Source organism: Oncorhynchus clarkii, chromosome 7, assembly GCF_045791955.1.
Source record: "Oncorhynchus clarkii lewisi isolate Uvic-CL-2024 chromosome 7, UVic_Ocla_1.0, whole genome shotgun sequence".
Taxonomy (NCBI): Eukaryota; Metazoa; Chordata; class Actinopteri; order Salmoniformes; family Salmonidae; genus Oncorhynchus; species Oncorhynchus clarkii.
In genome coordinates, this window is record NC_092153.1 from 12,878,825 (window position 1) to 12,899,204 (window position 20,380).

At 42.7% G+C, this 20,380-nt stretch overlaps 1 protein-coding gene across 2 annotated transcripts; it reads right to left on the minus strand.

Annotated features, from left to right (window-relative positions):
* Positions 1-1,816: 1,816 nt before the first annotated feature.
* Positions 1,817-20,288, minus strand: LOC139412903 (obscurin-like). 2 transcript variants are annotated; one of them, XM_071159742.1, is made up of 18 exons: positions 20,099-20,288; positions 13,989-14,273; positions 13,530-13,796; positions 12,603-12,887; positions 12,146-12,412; positions 11,173-11,457; positions 10,662-10,928; positions 10,058-10,345; positions 9,643-9,909; positions 8,640-8,924; positions 8,147-8,413; positions 7,543-7,830; positions 7,128-7,394; positions 6,201-6,485; positions 5,732-5,998; positions 5,128-5,415; positions 4,675-4,947; positions 1,817-3,033 (listed from the first exon to the last, which is right to left on the minus strand). In XM_071159742.1, exons 1-18 carry the CDS (start codon positions 20,163-20,165, stop codon positions 2,966-2,968), a joined length of 4,566 nt encoding a protein of 1,521 aa, XP_071015843.1. In that variant the 5' UTR covers positions 20,166-20,288; the 3' UTR covers positions 1,817-2,965. The 2 variants fall into 2 exon arrangements, with proteins under 2 accessions (XP_071015843.1, XP_071015844.1); XM_071159743.1 differs by having other exon boundaries at positions 12,603-13,096; positions 13,360-13,796; positions 20,099-20,284.
* Positions 20,289-20,380: the final 92 nt, after the last annotated feature.

Consider the following 20,380-nt stretch of genomic DNA (forward strand, 5'->3'; position numbering starts at 1 on the left):
TGGTACCCAATTGTTTTTAGTAGCTACTATCTTGTCTCATCGCTACAACTCCCTTTCGGGCTCGGGGGAGACGAAGGGTGAAAGTCATGCGTCCTCCGATACACAACCCAACCAAGCCGCACTGCTTCTTAAACACAGCGCGCATCCAACCCTGAAGCCAGCCGCACCAATGTGTTGGAGGAAACACAGTGCACCTGGCAACCTTGGTTAGCGTGCACTGCGCCCGGCCCGCCACAGGAGTCGCTGGTGCGTGATGAGACAAGGATATCCCTACCGGCCAACCCCTCCCTAACCCGGACGACGCTAGGCCAATTGTGCGTCGCCCCACGGACCTCCCGGTCACGGCCGGTTACGACAGAGCCTGGACGCGAACCCAGATTCTCTGGTGGCACAGCTTAACCACTGCGCCACCCAGGAGGCCCAGTCAATCTTTTTAAGGGTAGTGATAATCAGTTTATTGTTTTGCTAATTTGTCCCAAAACACAGTTCAATAAACAATCTAATATCCAGTTAGCACAAACTGTTGACGAGGCACAGGAAGCCGTCATGCTGGGTCCAGTGCATTTGTACACTGGAGAGTGATGCCCTGGTGGACTCAGCCACAAAGTTCTACTTAGAAAGCAGGATACGGGAGGCTCTGAGCAGTGAGTTTCCATGTGTCTAATTAATCTCAAGTTTAGTTCAATTCTTCAGGGCAAATTGATTGAACTGTTTTACTTTATAGATTCAAAGAGGGTCTGGAGTGTCTAGGTCTCCTGCTTTACATGAATAGACACTCAACCCTCTTCAAAGAGGTTTTCATCTATGCTGAGAAACCTCTTTTGGCCGAAGACATAGCTTCTCTCTTCAAAGCAGAGCGCTCCCCACCTGGTACCAATCAAAGAGCAATAGAGAGAAGTCATTTGTTTCTGGAGGTGGAAGGTTAGATGCAAAACCATGATCATTGAAGTAACACGGCCAACACCTGTAGAATATCACTTAATCACTCTCAAGCCAAGAGGCTTCTAAACAGATTCTACCCCCAAGCCATAAGACTACTGAACATCTAAGCAAATGGCTACCCAGTCTATTTGCTGCTACTCTATCTATGCATAGTCACTTTAATTTCTCTACCTACATGGATATATATTGACTCGACTAACCGGAGCCCCCGCACATTCTCTGTACCGGTATCCTCTGTATATATATTGACTCGACTAACCGGAGCCCCCGCACATTCTCTGTACCGGTATCCTCTGTATATATATTGACTCGACTAACCGGAGCCCCCGCACATTCTCTGTACCGGTATCCTCTGTATATATATTGACTCGACTAACCGGAGCCCCCGCACATTCTCTGTACCGGTATCCTCTGTATATATATTGACTCGACTAACCGGAGCCCCCGCACATTCTCTGTACCGGTATCCTCTGTATATATATTGACTCGACTAACCGGAGCCCCCGCACATTCTCTGTACCGGTATCCTCTGTATATAGCCTCGCTATTGTTATTTGACTGATGCTCTTTAATTATTTACGTTACTTTTTTTGTAATTTTTTAAAACTGCATTGTTGGTTAAGGGCTTGTGAGTAAGCATTTCACTGTAAGGTCTACACCGGTTGTAGTTGGCGCATGTGACAAATACGAATTGATTTAAGGGGGATTATCCAAAATGTTCATTGCATGACAACCTAGTAAGTTCAGAATGCTGCAGCCACTGTTAATTGGTGATGTGTCCCAAAATAATTGATATTGTGAAAGTTTCCAGTGTCCATGAGCAAAAAAAAAGTTGTGTAGTGAAAGTTTTCAAAAACATTACAAACAACCAGAATCAATTGGACAGTAATAGATAATGCAGCTTTAATATATGTATGATTTCTTAGAGTGGGTAAACTGAGCATTATGCAAAGTAGTTACGTCATGTATGTCAAGGGACTATGCTACAATGTGCAATGTTACCATAAATACATCTTACAGTAAATATGGACATTTCATTTACATGTTATGGCAATACAAACACACTGTAGTTGGTACATAGGTCGTGGTGCAGCAAGTTTGAGGGTAGTGGAGAAACACAAGTGGGAATGATTGAAGTAACTGAGGGTCAGAAAAGGATATCAGGGTGCCCAGGAACTTGAAGCTGCTGATCATCTCCATGTCAATGTACAGTAGATGGGAGAACGGTCAAGTGTCACCATCTACTTTGTTTTGCTTATGCTGAGACTGTTGTCCTATCACCATTATGTCAGGTCCCACAGCTCCTTCATGTACTCATGATCACTGGTGATCAGGTGTACCATGGTAGTGTCGGGTCCATTCTGGGGATACACAGTCTTGTGATAATGTAAAAAAATCCAATTTGTTATTACAGGATTTATACCCAGAGCCCTGAGTCTGCTAACCAGTTTGTGGGTCAGGATGGCGTTGAAAGCAGAGCTATAAAATAAAATGCACTCTGACGCATGTAAACATGTATAATTGACATTTGTTGGGAGAATAGGCAAACGAGTTGTTCCAGTGAAATGTTTTGCTACTATGTGCTACACAATATCTATTGTTCCTGTTTTTTAAAATCGATATCGACTGGGCTGCAGTGGAGATGGTAAGAAGCTTCGATATCATGGAGACATAACTTCTAACGTCCTTTCCTGGTACACCCAACAGACAAAAATGCCAACCAGCGGCTCTCCGTCCTACGGTGGCGGAAGACGTTTTGCCTGACGTCAAACATTAACAAGAGTGTCGGATTGAAGTGTTGAAGAAACCATAAGAGCAGATGACTTTTTTTTTGTCATATTTACTGACACAGTTTTAAAATGTCTAATTGTAGTCACTTTCAATTGATTCATTGACTCCAAGAACCACAGACGGTTTGTAGTTCATATCATTAACACAACTGACCGATGTTGCTTGACTGTAAATTGGGATACATGTTTTAATGACATTGAATATTTGATTGGGGTTAATGATACTTGATGAATCAGGTCTTCTCTGCTGCTTCATCAGCCTCCCCCTTGCCCACTCCGAGCTCCTCTTCATGGTTCCCTTCTGCAAGACAATTGTGTGAAAATAAAGTGGAAGGAATGGGAACCCTATTCCTTTGAAGCAGTAGAGTATATGCCTGAAGGCATTTTACCATGATAAGCTTCGATGGAATATAAATAATCAAAAAACGAAGTGAACATGCACATTAAAGTCTACTCTGTTCGAAAGCTGACATGTAGATATTAGCAAGGGTTTTTACAAAGTTGTCACTAGACAAATTTGCTTTGTGTGAGCTTTTCAGTGTCTTCATGCCAAATGCGAGCTAGCACGGCTAACGCTAGCATTGAAATGTCAGCCAGTCAGGCGGAAGAAGTTGCCTACCTTCAGCCGTTGTTTTGCTTAAATACAAGGTTTTGGGCTAAAAACGTAACTCAAAAGCATGTCCTGCTTCAGTACTAGCCGATAAGTCACATTTAGGTAGCTTGTCTTCCTTTAGTCAATGATAAAGACCATCGAGAACTACCGGGATGTTGAGCATCTCCGTTGTCGAATCTATGTATGCCTGGCCCTGCATTCAAGCAACAAGCTTGCTGGTATGTAATTTACCTTGATAGTATTAACATAGTTCAATGTGTTTCCGTGGCAGTTATAGATGACATGTTTTTTCAGCAGGGCTTTTAATAAAACACAAGACGGGCGCGGTTCACTGTGGCTAGCAGTTTGAGGCAAAGTATATGATATAATATATATATTTTTTTTACCTTTATTTAACTAGGCAAGTCAGTTAAGAACAAATTCTTATTTTCAATGACGGCCTAGGAACAGTGGGTTAACTGCCTGTTCAGGGGCAGAATGACAGATTTGTGCCTTGTCAGCTCGGGGGTTTGAACTTGCTAGTCCAACGCTCTAACCACTAGGCTACCTTGCCGCCCCAATATGGCCAGGGTTCGAGGCTACCGACATTAGCTAAATTAGTTAGCAAGTATCTGATTTAGTTTATGCTAAGCACTGCTGATCCTGGTGCGAGATTAATGTTGGCTGAATTTTAAAGCCAGTGATGAGAAACAGATCCTTCCACTGTAAACTAGCTGATAAACTTTAAGATTCAGTAACAACAATTTTCCAAGACAAAACCGTTACCTTGTAAATGTTCATACTCTGCTTGCAATGCAGTGGAAAAGGAAGTTCCTTCAAACTGTGAAACCTGGTTGCAAGGAAGAGCTAGGGGAATTGTCTAGTAAAATGTTCATATTAAGCAGCTGTAGGGATTAATTTGACTTGTGCAGGACCGCTGCCAGCTGTTTATTTAGCACATGTTGGACCGCCTGCACAAGCTTATTAGACGCATGTTTGGCGTTAATTTAGTGCGTGAAGATGTTTATTCGCGTTAATTTAGCGCCTGCACCTGTTTACTTTACACACGTAGCATTAAAAAGATTGCGTTTTGACCACGTGCTTTAAGACCCAAACGGTGTTCCATACAGATGTACACACACACACACATACACACACACACACACAGAAACACTTACTGATAACAGATAGTGTATATGTCTTGTCAAGCAGTTTGCTGTTCAACTCAACAGAATAAACTCCACTGTCTGATTTCTACATAGTGCAGCATTCAAAATGTCCTACAACACTAGCAGTGTTACTGACATATCAATACACAAGACTGTAACACACTTGTGAGTGTCCACTCACCTGGACCAAACACCTCTCCAACTGGCTCACTGACTTCCCCTTCCCCACTAACAGCATTATTCAGCTTGCAGATGTACTTGTAACTGTTGGTTGATTTGCCAGTGTTGCTCTTACAGACATTATGCTGTTTGTCTAAGACCTCCCACGGCCCTTCTCCCACTTTCCAGCTGTAGGTGACGGGTTCAGCATCAGTGGTGTCACCTTCACAGGTCAGAGTGCAGGAGGTTTTGTCTGGGTTACAGGAAGAAGTGATTGTGGGTTTGGGGACTGCCTCTGTAAATAGAGGAAAGAAACAGGAATCATTTGGGAAAATAGTTGTGAGGCACTGAATAACCTGCTGTTTCCACATGACCACACACACACACACACACACACACACACACACACACACACACACACACACACACACACACACACACACACACACACACACACACACAGAGAAACACTTACTGATAACAGATAGTGTATATGTCTTGTCTAGCAGTTTGCTGTTGAACTCCACAGAATAAACTCCACTGTCTGTTTTCATCAATCCACTGATTCTCAGCTCTCCAGTAGTCTGGTCCAGGGTTGTACGCTCTCTGAAGGCACCATAGATGTCCAGACCACCAAAATCCTTGTCCCACTCTGCCACCTTGTACTTCCCATGCTTCCATAGGATGCTTGTGATGGGGTCAGTCACTGTGGACTTGTCTGGCGTCAACACGAGCTTCCCTCCCACTTTATGATAAAGATACTCTGGAAAAGCAGACATTTCATACATGTATCAGAGAGGAATAATTTGGGAAAATGCTTGTGAGGCACTGCAATACATAACCGCCTGTTTCTACACGACCACACATACACACATGTACATACACACAGATGTACACACAAACACTTACTGATAACATAATGTATATGTCCTCTAAAGCAGTTTGCTGTTCAACTCAACAGAATAAACTCCACTGTCTGTTTTCTACATAGTGCAGCATTCAAAATGTCCTACAACACTAGCAGTGTTACTGACATATCAATACATAAGACTGTAACACACTTATAAGTGTCCACTCACCTGAACCAAACACCTCTCCAACTGGCTCACTGACTTCCCCACTAACAGCGTTCTTCAGCTTGCAGATGTAATTGTATCCGCTGTTTGATTTGCCAGTGTTGCTCTTGGAGACAAACAGCTGTTTGTCTAAGACCTCCCACGGCCCCTCTCCCACTTTCCAGCTGTAGGTGACTGGTTCAGCATCAGTGGTGTCACCTTCACAGGTCAAAATGCAGGAGGTTTTGTCTGGGTTACAGGAAGAAGTGATTGTGGGTTTGGGTACTACATCTGTAAATAGAGGAAAGAAACAGGAATCATTTGGGAAAATACTTGTGAGGCACTGAATAACCTGCTGTTTCTACATGACCACACACACACACACACACACACACACACACACACACACACACACACACACACACACACACACACACACACACACACACACACACACACACACACACACACACACACACAGAGAAACACTTACTGATAACAGACAGTGTATATGTCTTGTCTAGCAGTTTTCTGTTGAACTCAGTAGAATAAACTCCACTGTCTGTTTTCATCAATCCACTGATTCTCAGCTCTCCAGTAGTCTGGTCCAGGGTTGTACGCTCTCTGAAGGCACCATAGATGTCCAGACCACCAAAATCCTTGTCCCACTCTGCCACCTTGTTCTTCCCATGCTTCCATAGGATGCTTGTGATGGGGTCAGGCACTGTGGACTTCTCTGGCTTCAACACCAGATCACCACCCACTTTATGATAAAGAACTGGAAAAGCAGGCATTTCATACATGTGTTAGGGTATAAATATATAGTCCTAACCCTGTTGGCATTGAAAGTGACATATATCGACTTCTGTGTTATATAGACTGTATTATAGACTGTTGTGTTATATAGACTGTATTATAGACTGCTGCGTTATATAGACTGTTGTGTTATATAGCAAATGTGCCGACTCTGGTCTTGACACATGCGCTCTAGCCAACAGCTACAGTGGGGGTAAACTATCTACATTATGACATTATTATGGATTAGCGTGATATTATTTTTATTTGTCAAACAGCAGCAAAGCATCGATCATCATGTTACCAGAATAAGACCCTCAATATTTATTGGAAAGGAGCATCAAACTCATCACCTTGGACTTTCACCACCCTGTGAAGTTCATCATCATTTATTTAATCTGTAGCCTCTACACGACCACACATACACACATGTACATACAAACACAAACACTTACTGATAACATAATGTATATGTCCTCTAAAGCAGTTTGCTGTTCAACTCAACAGAATAAACTCCACTGTCTGTTTTCTACATAGTGCAGCATTCAAAATGTCCTACAACACTAGCAGTGTTACTGACATACCAATACATAAGACTGTAACACACTTATAAGTGTCCACTCACCTGGACCAAACACCTCTCCAACTGGCTCACTGACTTCCCCACTAACAGCGTTCTTCAGCTTGCAGATGTAATTGTATCCGCTGTTTGATTTGCCAGTGTTGCTCTTGGAGACAAACAGCTGTTTGTCTAAGACCTCCCACGGCCCCTCTCCCACTTTCCAGCTGTAGGTGACGGGTTCAGCATCAGTGGTGTCACCTTCACAGGTCAAAATGCAGGAGGTTTTGTCTGGGTTACAGGAAGAAGTGATTGTGGGTTTGGGAACTGCCTCTATAAATAGAGGAAAGAAACAGGAATAATTTGGGAAAATACTTGTGAGGCACTGAATAACCTGCTGTTTCTACATGACCACACACACACACACACACACACACACACACACACACACACACACACACACAGAGAGAGAAACACTTACTGATAACAGATAGTGTATATGTCTTGTCTAGCAGTTTGCTGTTGAACTCCACAGAATAAACTCCACTGTCTGTTTTCATCAATCCACTGATTCTCAGCTCTCCAGTAGTCTGGTCCAGGGTTGTACGCTCTCTGAAGGCACCATAGATGTCCAGACCACCAAAATCCTTGTCCCACTCTGCCACCTTGTACTTCCCATGCTTCCATAGGATGCTTGTGATGGGGTCAGTCACTGTGGACTTGTCCGGCGTCAACACGAGCTTTCCTCCCACTTTATGATAAAGATACTCTGGAAAAGCAGACATTTCATACATGTATCAGAGAGGAATAATTTGGGAAAATGCTTGTGAGGCACTGCAATACATAACCGCCTGTTTCTACACGACCACACATACACACATGTACATACACACAGATGTACATACAAACACTTACTGATAACATAATGTATATGTCCTCTAAAGCAGTTTGCTGTTCAACTCAACAGAATAAACTCCACTGTCTGTTTTCTACATAGTGCAGCATTCAAAATGTCCTACAACACTAGCAGTGTTACTGACATATCAATACATAAGACTGTAACACACTTATAAGTGTCCACTCACCTGGACCAAACACCTCTCCAACTGGCTCACTGACTTCCCCACTAACAGCGTTCTTCAGCTTGCAGATGTAATTGTATCCGCTGTTTGATTTGCCAGTGTTGCTCTTGGAGACAAACAGCTGTTTGTCTAAGACCTCCCACAGCCTCTCTCCCTCTTCCCAGCTGTAGGTGACTGGTTCAGCATCAGTGGTGTCAACCTCACAGGTCAGAGTGCAGGAGGTTTTGTCTGGGTTACAGGAAGAAGTGATTGTGGGTTTGGGGACTGCCTCTGTAAATAGAGGAAAGAAACAGGAATCATTTGGGAAAATACTTGTGAGGCACTGAATAACCTGCTGTTTCTACATGACCACACACACACACACACACACACACACACACACACACACACACACACACACACACACACACACACACACACACACACACACACACACACACACACACACACACACACACACACACACACACACACACACACAGAGAGAAACACTTACTGATAACAGACAGTGTATATGTCTTGTCTAGCAGTTTTCTGTTGAACTCAGTAGAATAAACTCCACTGTCTGTTTTCATCAATCCACTGATTCTCAGCTCTCCAGTAGTCTGGTCCAGGGTTGTACGCTCTCTGAAGGCACCATAGATGTCCAGACCACCAAAATCCTTGTCCCACTCTGCCACCTTGTTCTTCCCATGCTTCCATAGGATGCTTGTGATGGGGTCAGGCACTGTGGACTTCTCTGGCTTCAACACCAGATCACCACCCACTTTATGATAAAGAACTGGAAAAGCAGGCATTTCATACATGTGTTAGGGTATAAATATATAGTCCTAACCCTGTTGGCATTGAAAGTGACATATATCGACTTCTGTGTTATATAGACTGTATTATAGACTGTTGTGTTATATAGACTGTATTATAGACTGCTGCGTTATATAGACTGTTGTGTTATATAGACTGTATTATAGACTGTTGTGTTATATAGACTGTATTATAGACTGCTGCGTTATATAGACTGTTGTGTTATATAGCAAATGTGCCGACTCTGGTCTTGACACATGCGCTCTAGCCAACAGCTACAGTGGGGGTAAACTATCTACATTATGACATTATTATGGATTAGCGTGATATTATTTTTATTTGTCAAACAGCAGCAAAGCATCGATCATCATGTTACCAGAATAAGACCCTCAATATTTATTGGAAAGGAGCATCAAACTCATCACCTTGGACTTTCACCACCCTGTGAAGTTCATAATTTATTTATTTCATCTGTAGCCTCTACATGACCACACATACACACATGTACATACAAACACAAACACTTACTGATAACATAATGTATATGTCCTCTAAAGCAGTTTGCTGTTCAACTCAACAGAATAAACTCCACTGTCTGTTTTCTACATAGTGCAGCATTCAAAATGTCCTACAACACTAGCAGTGTTACTGACATATCAATACATAAGGCTGTAACACACTTATGAGTGTCCACTCACCTGAACCAAACACCTCTCCTACTGGCTCACTGACTTCCCCACTAACAGCGTTCTTCAGCTTGCAGATGTAATTGTATCTGCTGTTTGATTTGCCAGTGTTGCTCTTGGAGACAAACAGCTGTTTGTCTAAGACCTCCCACGGCCCTTCACCCACTTTCCAGCTGTAGGTGACGGATTCAGCATCAGTGGTGTCACCTTCACAGGTCAGAGTGCAGGAGGTTTTGTCTGGGTTACAGGAAGAAGTGATTGTGGGTTTGGGGACTGCCTCTGTAAATAGAGGAAAGAAACAGGAATCATTTGGGAAAATACTTGTGAGGCACTGAATAACCTGCTGTTTCTACATGACCACACACACACACACACACACACACACACACACACACACACACACACACACACAGAGAGAAACACTTACTGATAACAGATAGTGTATATGTCTTGTCTAGCAGTTTGCTGTTGAACTCCACAGAATAAACTCCACTGTCTGTTTTCATCAATCCACTGATTCTCAGCTCTCCAGTAGTCTGGTCCAGGGTTGTACGCTCTTTGAAGGCAGCATAGACGTCCAGACCACCAAAATCCTTGTCCCACTCTGCCACCTTGTACTTCCCATGCTTCCATAGGATGCTTGTGATGGGGTCAGTCACTGTGGACTTGTCCGGCGTCAACACGAGCTTCCCTCCCACTTTATGATAAAGATACTCTGGAAAAGCAGACATTTCATACATGTATCAGAGAGGAATAATTTGGGAAAATGCTTGTGAGGCACTACAATACATAACCGCCTGTTTCTACACGACCACACATACACACATGTACATACACACAGATGTACATACAAACACTTACTGATAACATAATGTATATGTCCTCTAAAGCAGTTTGCTGTTCAACTCAACAGAATAAACTCCACTGTCTGTTTTCTACATAGTGCAGCATTCAAAATGTCCTACAACACTAGCAGTGTTACTGACATATCAATACATAAGACTGTAACACACTTATAAGTGTCCACTCACCTGGACCAAACACCTCTCCAACTGGCTCACTGACTTCCCCACTAACAGCGTTCTTCAGCTTGCAGATGTAATTGTATCCGCTGTTTGATTTGCCAGTGTTGCTCTTGGAGACAAACAGCTGTTTGTCTAAGACCTCCCACAGCCTCTCTCCCTCTTCCCAGCTGTAGGTGACTGGTTCAGCATCAGTGGTGTCAACCTCACAGGTCAGAGTGCAGGAGGTTTTGTCTGGGTTACAGGAAGAAGTGATTGTGGGTTTGGGGACTGCCTCTGTAAATAGAGGAAAGAAACAGGAATCATTTGGGAAAATACTTGTGAGGCACTGAATAACCTGCTGTTTCTACATGACCACACACACACACACACACACACACACACACACACACACACACACACACACACACACACACACACACACACACACACACACACACACACACACACACACACACACACACACACACACACACACACACACACACACACACACACACACACAGAGAGAAACACTTACTGATAACAGACAGTGTATATGTCTTGTCTAGCAGTTTTCTGTTGAACTCAGTAGAATAAACTCCACTGTCTGTTTTCATCAATCCACTGATTCTCAGCTCTCCAGTAGTCTGGTCCAGGGTTGTACGCTCTCTGAAGGCACCATAGATGTCCAGACCACCAAAATCCTTGTCCCACTCTGCCACCTTGTTCTTCCCATGCTTCCATAGGATGCTTGTGATGGGGTCAGGCACTGTGGACTTCTCTGGCTTCAACACCAGATCACCACCCACTTTATGATAAAGAACTGGAAAAGCAGGCATTTCATACATGTGTTAGGGTATAAATATATAGTCCTAACCCTGTTGGCATTGAAAGTGACATATATCGACTTCTGTGTTATATAGACTGTATTATAGACTGTTGTGTTATATAGACTGTATTATAGACTGCTGCGTTATATAGACTGTTGTGTTATATAGACTGTATTATAGACTGCTGCGTTATATAGACTGTTGTGTTATATAGCAAATGTGCCGACTCTGGTCTTGACACATGCGCTCTAGCCAACAGCTACAGTGGGGGTAAACTATCTACATTATGACATTATTATGGATTAGCGTGATATTATTTTTATTTGTCAAACAGCAGCAAAGCATCGATCATCATGTTACCAGAATAAGACCCTCAATATTTATTGGAAAGGAGCATCAAACTCATCACCTTGGACTTTCACCACCCTGTGAAGTTCATCATCATTTATTTAATCTGTAGCCTCTACACGACCACACATACACACATGTACATACAAACACAAACACTTACTGATAACATAATGTATATGTCCTCTAAAGCAGTTTGCTGTTCAACTCAACAGAATAAACTCCACTGTCTGTTTTCTACATAGTGCAGCATTCAAAATGTCCTACAACACTAGCAGTGTTACTGACATATCAATACATAAGACTGTAACACACTTATAAGTGTCCACTCACCTGGACCAAACACCTCTCCAACTGGCTCACTGACTTCCCCACTAACAGCGTTCTTCAGCTTGCAGATGTAATTGTATCTGCTGTTTGATTTGCCAGTGTTGCTCTTGGAGACAAACAGCTGTTTGTCTAAGACCTCCCACGGCCCCTCTCCCACTTTCCAGCTGTAGGTGACTGGTTCAGCATCAGTGGTGTCACCTTCACAGGTCAAAATGCAGGAGGTTTTGTCTGGGTTACAGAAAGAAGTGATTTTGGGTTTGGGTACTACATCTGTAAATAGAGGAAAGAAACAGGAATAATTAGGGAAAATGATTGTGAGGCACTACATTACATAACCTGGTGTTTCCACATGACCACACATACTGTATGTACACACACGCACGCACGCACGCACACACACACACGCACGCACGCACGCACGCACGCACGCACACACACACACACACACAGAAACACTTACTGATAACAGATAGTGTATATGTCTTGTCTAGCAGTTTTCTGTTGAACTCCATAGAATAAACTCCACTGTCTGTTTTCATCAATCCACTGATTCTCAGCTCTCCAGTAGTCTGGTCCAGGGTTGTACGCTCTTTGAAGGCAGCATAGACGTCCAGACCACCAAAATCCTTGTCCCACTCTGCCACCTTGTTCTTCCCATGCTTCCATAGGATGCTTGTGATGTGGTCAGGCACTGTGGACTTCTCTGGCTTCAACACCAGATCACCACCCACTTTATGATAAAGAACTGGAAAAGCAGACATTTCATACATGTGTTAGGGTATAAATATATAGTCCTAACCCTGTTGGCATTGAAAGTGACATATATCGACTTCTGTGTTATATAGACTGTATTATAGACTGTTGTGTTATATAGACTGTATTATAGACTGCTGCGTTATATAGACTGTTGTGTTATATAGCAAATGTGCCGACTCTGGTCTTGACACATGCGCTCTAGCCAACAGCTACAGTGGGGGTAAACTATCTACATTATGACATTATTATGGATTAGCGTGATATTATTTTTATTTGTCAAACAGCAGCAAAGCATCGATCATCATGTCACCAGAATAAGACCCTCAATATTTATTGGAAAGGAGCATCAAACTCATCACCTTGGACTTTCACCACCCTGTGAAGTTCATCATCATTTATTTAATCTGTAGCCTCTACACGACCACACATACACACATGTACATACAAACACAAACACTTACTGATAACATAATGTATATGTCCTCTAAAGCAGTTTGCTGTTCAACTCAACAGAATAAACTCCACTGTCTGTTTTCTACATAGTGCAGCATTCAAAATGTCCTACAACACTAGCAGTGTTACTGACATATCAATACATAAGACTGTAACACACTTATAAGTGTCCACTCACCTGGACCAAACACCTCTCCAACTGGCTCACTGACTTCCCCACTAACAGCGTTCTTCAGCTTGCAGATGTAATTGTATCTGCTGTTTGATTTGCCAGTGTTGCTCTTGGAGACAAACAGCTGTTTGTCTAAGACCTCCCACGGCCCCTCTCCCACTTTCCAGCTGTAGGTGACTGGTTCAGCATCAGTGGTGTCACCTTCACAGGTCAAAATGCAGGAGGTTTTGTCTGGGTTACAGAAAGAAGTGATTTTGGGTTTGGGTACTACATCTGTAAATAGAGGAAAGAAACAGGAATAATTAGGGAAAATGATTGTGAGGCACTACATTACATAACCTGGTGTTTCCACATGACCACACATACTGTATGTACACACACGCACGCACGCACGCACACACACACACGCACGCACGCACGCACGCACGCACGCACACACACACACACACACACAGAAACACTTACTGATAACAGATAGTGTATATGTCTTGTCTAGCAGTTTTCTGTTGAACTCCATAGAATAAACTCCACTGTCTGTTTTCATCAATCCACTGATTCTCAGCTCTCCAGTAGTCTGGTCCAGGGTTGTACGCTCTTTGAAGGCAGCATAGACGTCCAGACCACCAAAATCCTTGTCCCACTCTGCCACCTTGTTCTTCCCATGCTTCCATAGGATGCTTGTGATGTGGTCAGGCACTGTGGACTTCTCTGGCTTCAACACCAGATCACCACCCACTTTATGATAAAGAACTGGAAAAGCAGACATTTCATACATGTGTTAGGGTATAAATATATAGTCCTAACCCTGTTGGCATTGAAAGTGACATATATCGACTTCTGTGTTATATAGACTGTATTATAGACTGTTGTGTTATATAGACTGTATTATAGACTGCTGCGTTATATAGACTGTTGTGTTATATAGACTGTATTATAGACTGTTGTGTTATATAGACTGTATTATAGACTGCTGCGTTATATAGACTGTTGTGTTATATAGCAAATGTGCCGACTCTGGTCTTGACACATGCGCTCTAGCCAACAGCTACAGTGGGGGTAAACTATCTACATTATGACATTATTATGGATTAGCGTGATATTATTTTTATTTGTCAAACAGCAGCAAAGCATCGATCATCATGTCACCAGAATAAGACCCTCAATATTTATTGGAAAGGAGCATCAAACTCATCACCTTGGACTTTCACCACCCTGTGAAGTTCATCATCATTTATTTAATCTGTAGCCTAATAAACTGCATGCTTTCCCGAGTCGTGGTGGGAGTACCACACAACATATCATCACAACTCCAAGTTTACAGGGTTGATGGTTATTATATCAATATTTGTGCATAAAGCAGGGAAGGTGTTATGGGCGGGACCTAGGGGGCCTGGCCCGCACTATTTTACCCCCTTGCCCGTAATATGGATAATTTATTTGACCGAGACGTAAGCCGACAGAAAGACTCATCAATCTCAGAAAACGCATCCGAGCAAGCGAAACAGTGCCCCTCTGTCTCTGTATGCGTAGACCATGTATCTGATGCTGTCTGGACAAAAGTAGTATGGCAGGTCATGCTTTTTCTGGCCAGACAGTATCAGATACATTGGCTACATATAGTAGGACAAAGGGGCACTATTTTGCTCTCTAGGTTCAGCAGAGAGGAAGAAGCTAAGTGAGATGGCTCACTCTCGCCAAAGTCTGTCCTGAATAAGCCCGCAGTCTCCGAACAATTCTTGCACATTCATTGTTACATTGTGTGAATTGTTTGCCCCTTTGATTGTTTATTCTGATCAATAACCCATGAAAATAAGGTATTTCTGTTTTTTATTTGTAATAAATAATAAATAGATTTCGAAAAACCTGTTTTCGCTTTGTCATTATGGGATATTGCATTGATGAGGGGGGAAAAAAATATTTAAACCATTTTGGAATAAGGCTGTAACGTAACAAAATGTGTAAAAAGTCAAGGGGTCTGAATACTTTCTGAATAAACTGTATGTAACCAGTAGGCCTAAATGTACCTTTAATCGCTGTCATTTGGTTACATGAATTACTGTTAATGCAAGCATTCCAGTCATTTACCGTTCTCATTCTCAGACTGGAAACGTTGTTTGCAGAGTTCACAACCTACTACACTAGTAAGAAACAAGTTTTGGTTTATTTCATAACTATCATTTAGGAGTTGTACATTTTTTCCATTGTCTTATGTTTGAAGTGCTCCATGTGCGCAATGAGCATGTCTGGTTTCTCTCTCCTGATAACGTTGAGGGAGCGTGTGTGCAGAACTAATCAGTTGAATGGGCCTTTGATATCCATCAGTGAGCACGGCTTGCTCGTTCACACATTTTTTTTTATGGGTGTTATAGTAAAGACCATAGGCAGCTCGTGAGATTGAAGTTTGGGGAAGCTTACTATTTATCTTACCTTTTCTACCGATCTGCATGAAGGTTCTGATTATTTTTATATGCGCATTTTCGTGGAGCAGTTTCATTTCAATAATAACGTTTTCGTTTCTCAAAATCGTTGGCAAATGGTTAATTATACACATCTCAAAGTTAAAATTCAACTAAAGCTGTGTGGACACTACACGACTTTCAAAATCCTAACAACACCGAACCTCTCACATTAAACGACTGTGTTTCCTGTCATTTTCTCGATACCACGCTGTCTCGTAAAAACAAAGATGTGATTAGATTTACTTAGCTACGAGTTGTGGCTCAAAGCAGCTTCATAAACGTTCAGTCAGACATTGACGCTTACCATACCGAGTTCAAATATCTAGCCAACATTTTGAAATGAACAACATTGCTTATGAACTTCAGAGCTGTAACGATCTACACATTTTGGGTGATGCGAAACAACGTAATCATCTCACTGGCTTCTTCTCTGCCGAGCTCTCATTGGCTATTGCTGATCATCGTTCTCGAACCTTGTCTCACACTACAAGAGCACTGTAGATTTTGTGCCGATAAAATTCAACATGTTTGAAAATATTGGGATGTCTGGTACTGCTCAAAGACGAGATCGGTATCCTTCAGGATGACTATTAAAACCTGTGACTATTAAAACCTTTCCTAACCAGAAACCATGGATTGATGGCAGCATTTATGCAAAACTGAAAGTGCGAACCACCGCTTTTAATCATGGCAAGGTGACTGGAAGCATGACCGAATACAAACAGGGCAGCTATTCCCTCCGCAAGGCAATCAAACAAGCAAAGCGTCAGTATAGCGACAAGGTAGTCGAAATTCAACGGCTCAAACACAAGACGTATGTGGCAGGTTCTACAGACAATCACCGATTACAAAAAGAAAACCAGCACAGTTGCTCCCAGATAAATTAAACAACTTCTTTGCTCTCTTTGAGGACAATACAGTGCCACTGACACGGCCCGCTACCAAAGCCTGTGGGCTCTCCTCCGTGGCCAATGTGAGTAAAACATTTAAACGTGTTAACTCTCGCAAGGCTTTGGGCCCAGACGGCTATGCCGCGTCCTCAGAGCATGCGCAGACCAGCTGGCTGGTGTGTTTACGCACATATTCAATCAATCTCTATCCCAGTCTGTTGTCCCCACATTCTTCAAGATGGCCACCATTGTTCCTGTTCCCAAGAAAGCTAAGGTTACTGAACTAAATGACTATTGCCCCGTTGCACTCACTTCTGTCATCGTGAAGTGCTCTGAGAGACTAGTCAAAGATCATATCACCTCCACCCTACCTGATACCCTAGACCCACTCAAATTTGCTTACCGCCCCAGTAGGTCCACTGACGATGCAATCGCCATCACACTGCCCTATCCCATCTGGACAAGAGGAATACCTATGTAAGAATGCTGTTCATTGACTACAGCTCAGCACGTAACACCATAGTACCCTCCAAACTTGTCATTAAGCTCGAGACCCTGGGTCTCGACCCCGCCCTGTGAAATTGGGTCCTGGACTTTCTGACGGGCCGCCCCCCAGGTGGTGAAGGTAGGAAACAACATCTCCACCCCGCTGATCCTCAACACTGGGGCCCCACAAGGGTGTGTTCTCAGCCCTCTCCTGTACTCCCTGTTCACCCATGACTGCGTGGCCATGCACGCTTCCAACTCAATCATCAAGTTTGCAGACGACACTACAGTGTTAGGCCTGATTATCAACAACAACGAGACGGCCTACAGGGAGGAGGTGAGGGCCCTCGGAGTGTGGTGTCAGGAAAATAGGGGAGTGGAGTAGTGGAGAGGGTAGAAAGTTTTACGTTCCTCGGCGTACACATCACGGACAAATTGAAATGGTCCACCCACACAGACAGCATGGTGAAGAAAGCGCAAAAGCGCCACTTCAACCTCGGGAGGCTGAAGAAATTTGTCTTGTCACCTAAAACACTCACAAACTTTTACAGATGCACAATTGAGAGCATACTGTCGGGCTGTATCACCGCCTGGTACGGCAACTGCACCGCCCTCAACTGCAAGGCTTTCCAGAGGGTAGTGCGGTCTGCAAAACGCATCACCGGGGTCAAACTACCTGTTGTCCAGGACACCTACAGCACCCGATGTCACAGGAAGGCCAAAAAGATCATCAAGGACAACAACCACCCGAGCCACTGCCTGTTCACCCCGCTATCTTCCAGAAGGTACAGGTGCATCAAAGCTGGGAACAAGAGACTGAAAAACAGCTTCTATCTCAAGGCCATCAGACTGTTAAACAGCCATCACTAACAGAGAGGCTGCTGCCAACATACAGACTCAAATAAAGGTATCACTATTCACTTTAAATAATGCCACTTTAATAATGTTTACATATCCTACATTACTCATCTCATAAGTATATACTGTATACTATACCATCTACTGCATCTTGCCTATGCCGCATGGCCATCACTCATCCATATATTTATATATATACATACATATTCTTATTCATCCCTTTACATTTGTGTGTATAAGGTAGTTGTTGTGAATTTGTTAGATGACTTAATTGTCGGAACTAGAGGCACAAGCATTTCGCTACACTCACATTAACATCTGCTAACCATGTGTATGTGACCAATAACATTTGATTTGATATGTAATGGGGAAGTGATAAACAATCAGAGGGCAAACAATTCACACAATGAAACAATGAATGGGCACAGTGTCACATTCTGACCTTAGTTCTTTTGTTATGTCTTTGTTTTAGTATGGTCAGGGCGTGAGTTGGGTGGGTTGTCTAGGTTTGTTTTTCTATGAGTTGGTATTTCTGTGTTTGACCTGGTATGGTTCTCAATCAGAGGCAGCTGTCAATCGTTGTCCCTGATTGAGAACCATACGTAGGCAGCCTGTTTTCACCCTTGATTTGTGGGTGATTACATGTCCCTCCCCTTATTCTTGTTGCAACATAAAAAATTATATTCAAGACACATTATCTTGAAACATATTTTAGATTCTTAAAAATATATATTTAACTAGGCAAGTCAGTTAAGAACAAATTATTATTTACAATGACAGCCAAAACTCAGTCAGCTAAGAGATATTGCCACGCCAGCTGCCCAAAAGTTCAGATTTCAAAATAGGCATAGGCCTATGCAGTTGTGATTTGAAACAATTCACAGATATTGATCTTCTGTGGCTAAGTCATGCTCTCTGGTGAAGTATTTTGAATGTTTTTATTAAAGATGGATTAATTATATAATTTCGCAAAACAATCATCAATTTACTTTAGGGGAAGCCAGCATCCTAACAGTGCACTGTGCACCCGCCAACTTTCCTTTCTAATTCGCAAGAGGCTGGAACCAGAGATCTGTATATAATGATGAGATACTCATGTCTCCGCCCTAACAATGGGAGTCATTGTCCTTAAGGCGGGAAGGCAGGCCACAAGCTCATGTCTGCATATTATGCCCATAGGGCTTATTCTGGACTGATTTTGGAGAGAGTGAGTCCTCTTGCTTCACCTCTTCTTCTATGCTGAAAACGAAGCATCCGAGTGAGCAAAACAGCGCCTCCCTCTCTCTTACAATATCTAGCCCATGTATCTGATGTTGTCTGGCCAGAAATAGTATGACATGCCATACTATTTTGGTCCAGACAGCATCAGATGGATGCTTTATCTGAGATTGATTGCTCTTTCTGTAGGTGCACATCTCGGTCAAATAAATCACAAATATTTCAATATTTTATTTGGAGGGGCAAGAAGGTATGGTAGCCCCCCTAAGGCCCGTCCATATCACCGGCCCTGCCATGATCACGCAGACCCTTCTGTAGGTTTACGCCTTGGAAGGCCAGGACTTAATATTCTGTCACTTTCTGACGTTGGTTATGTGTGTGTAGCTACAAATAATAAGGAGTCGGTCATTATTTCTCATCGAAACCCACATAGACTTAGTTTAAAACCATTCAGACTTTCCATGATGAAAATAACTATGAAGAGCGTGTTTAGGCTATTGTCAATAATGTCGCTATAAAGGCTTCTTGTTTCAGATTGCCATGTGTTTTTTCACTGATGTGAATCACACTTGGGCGGCTGCGCTTGTTCTTCAAGTTGCAAGTAGCCTTACAAATATTAGGTAGACCTAAAGCTACGTTCGATCCTGCGGTCGGTTCAACTTACCTCCGGAAACCACATTTTGCGCCACATAAAGCCAGAAGCACAATTCGATGAACGTTAGTTTCGGCATATTTGCTAATTAGTTTGTTTGTTAAGATAATATATAAAAGTAAGTTAACATGAGATATGCTAAAACATGGTGTGGTTCATCGTCTAACCTACGTATGATATTGTATTTTCTGAGGTTGTGAAAGTGAAAGTTAACTGTGGTTTAGTTCCTCCCTATTCATGACCTCTTGGTGGAAAATAAAATTGTTTAATTTGACTTGTACATTATGTTTAATA

What these genes read in the sequence shown, in the direction of transcription:
- LOC139412903 (XM_071159742.1), bottom strand. Translation starts at nt 20,165, where the DNA reads ATGCCGAAACTAACGTTCATCGAATTGTGCTTCTGGCTTTATGTGGCG. An exon ending in GCAAAATGTGGTTTCCGGAG is followed by an intron (nt 14,274 to 20,098) that starts GTAAGTTGAACC and finishes CTGCTTTTCCAG; the next exon opens with TTCTTTATCATAAAGTGGGT. An exon ending in TGGAGAGGTGTTTGGTCCAG is followed by an intron (nt 7,831 to 8,146) that starts GTGAGTGGACAC and finishes CTGCTTTTCCAG; the next exon opens with AGTATCTTTATCATAAAGTG.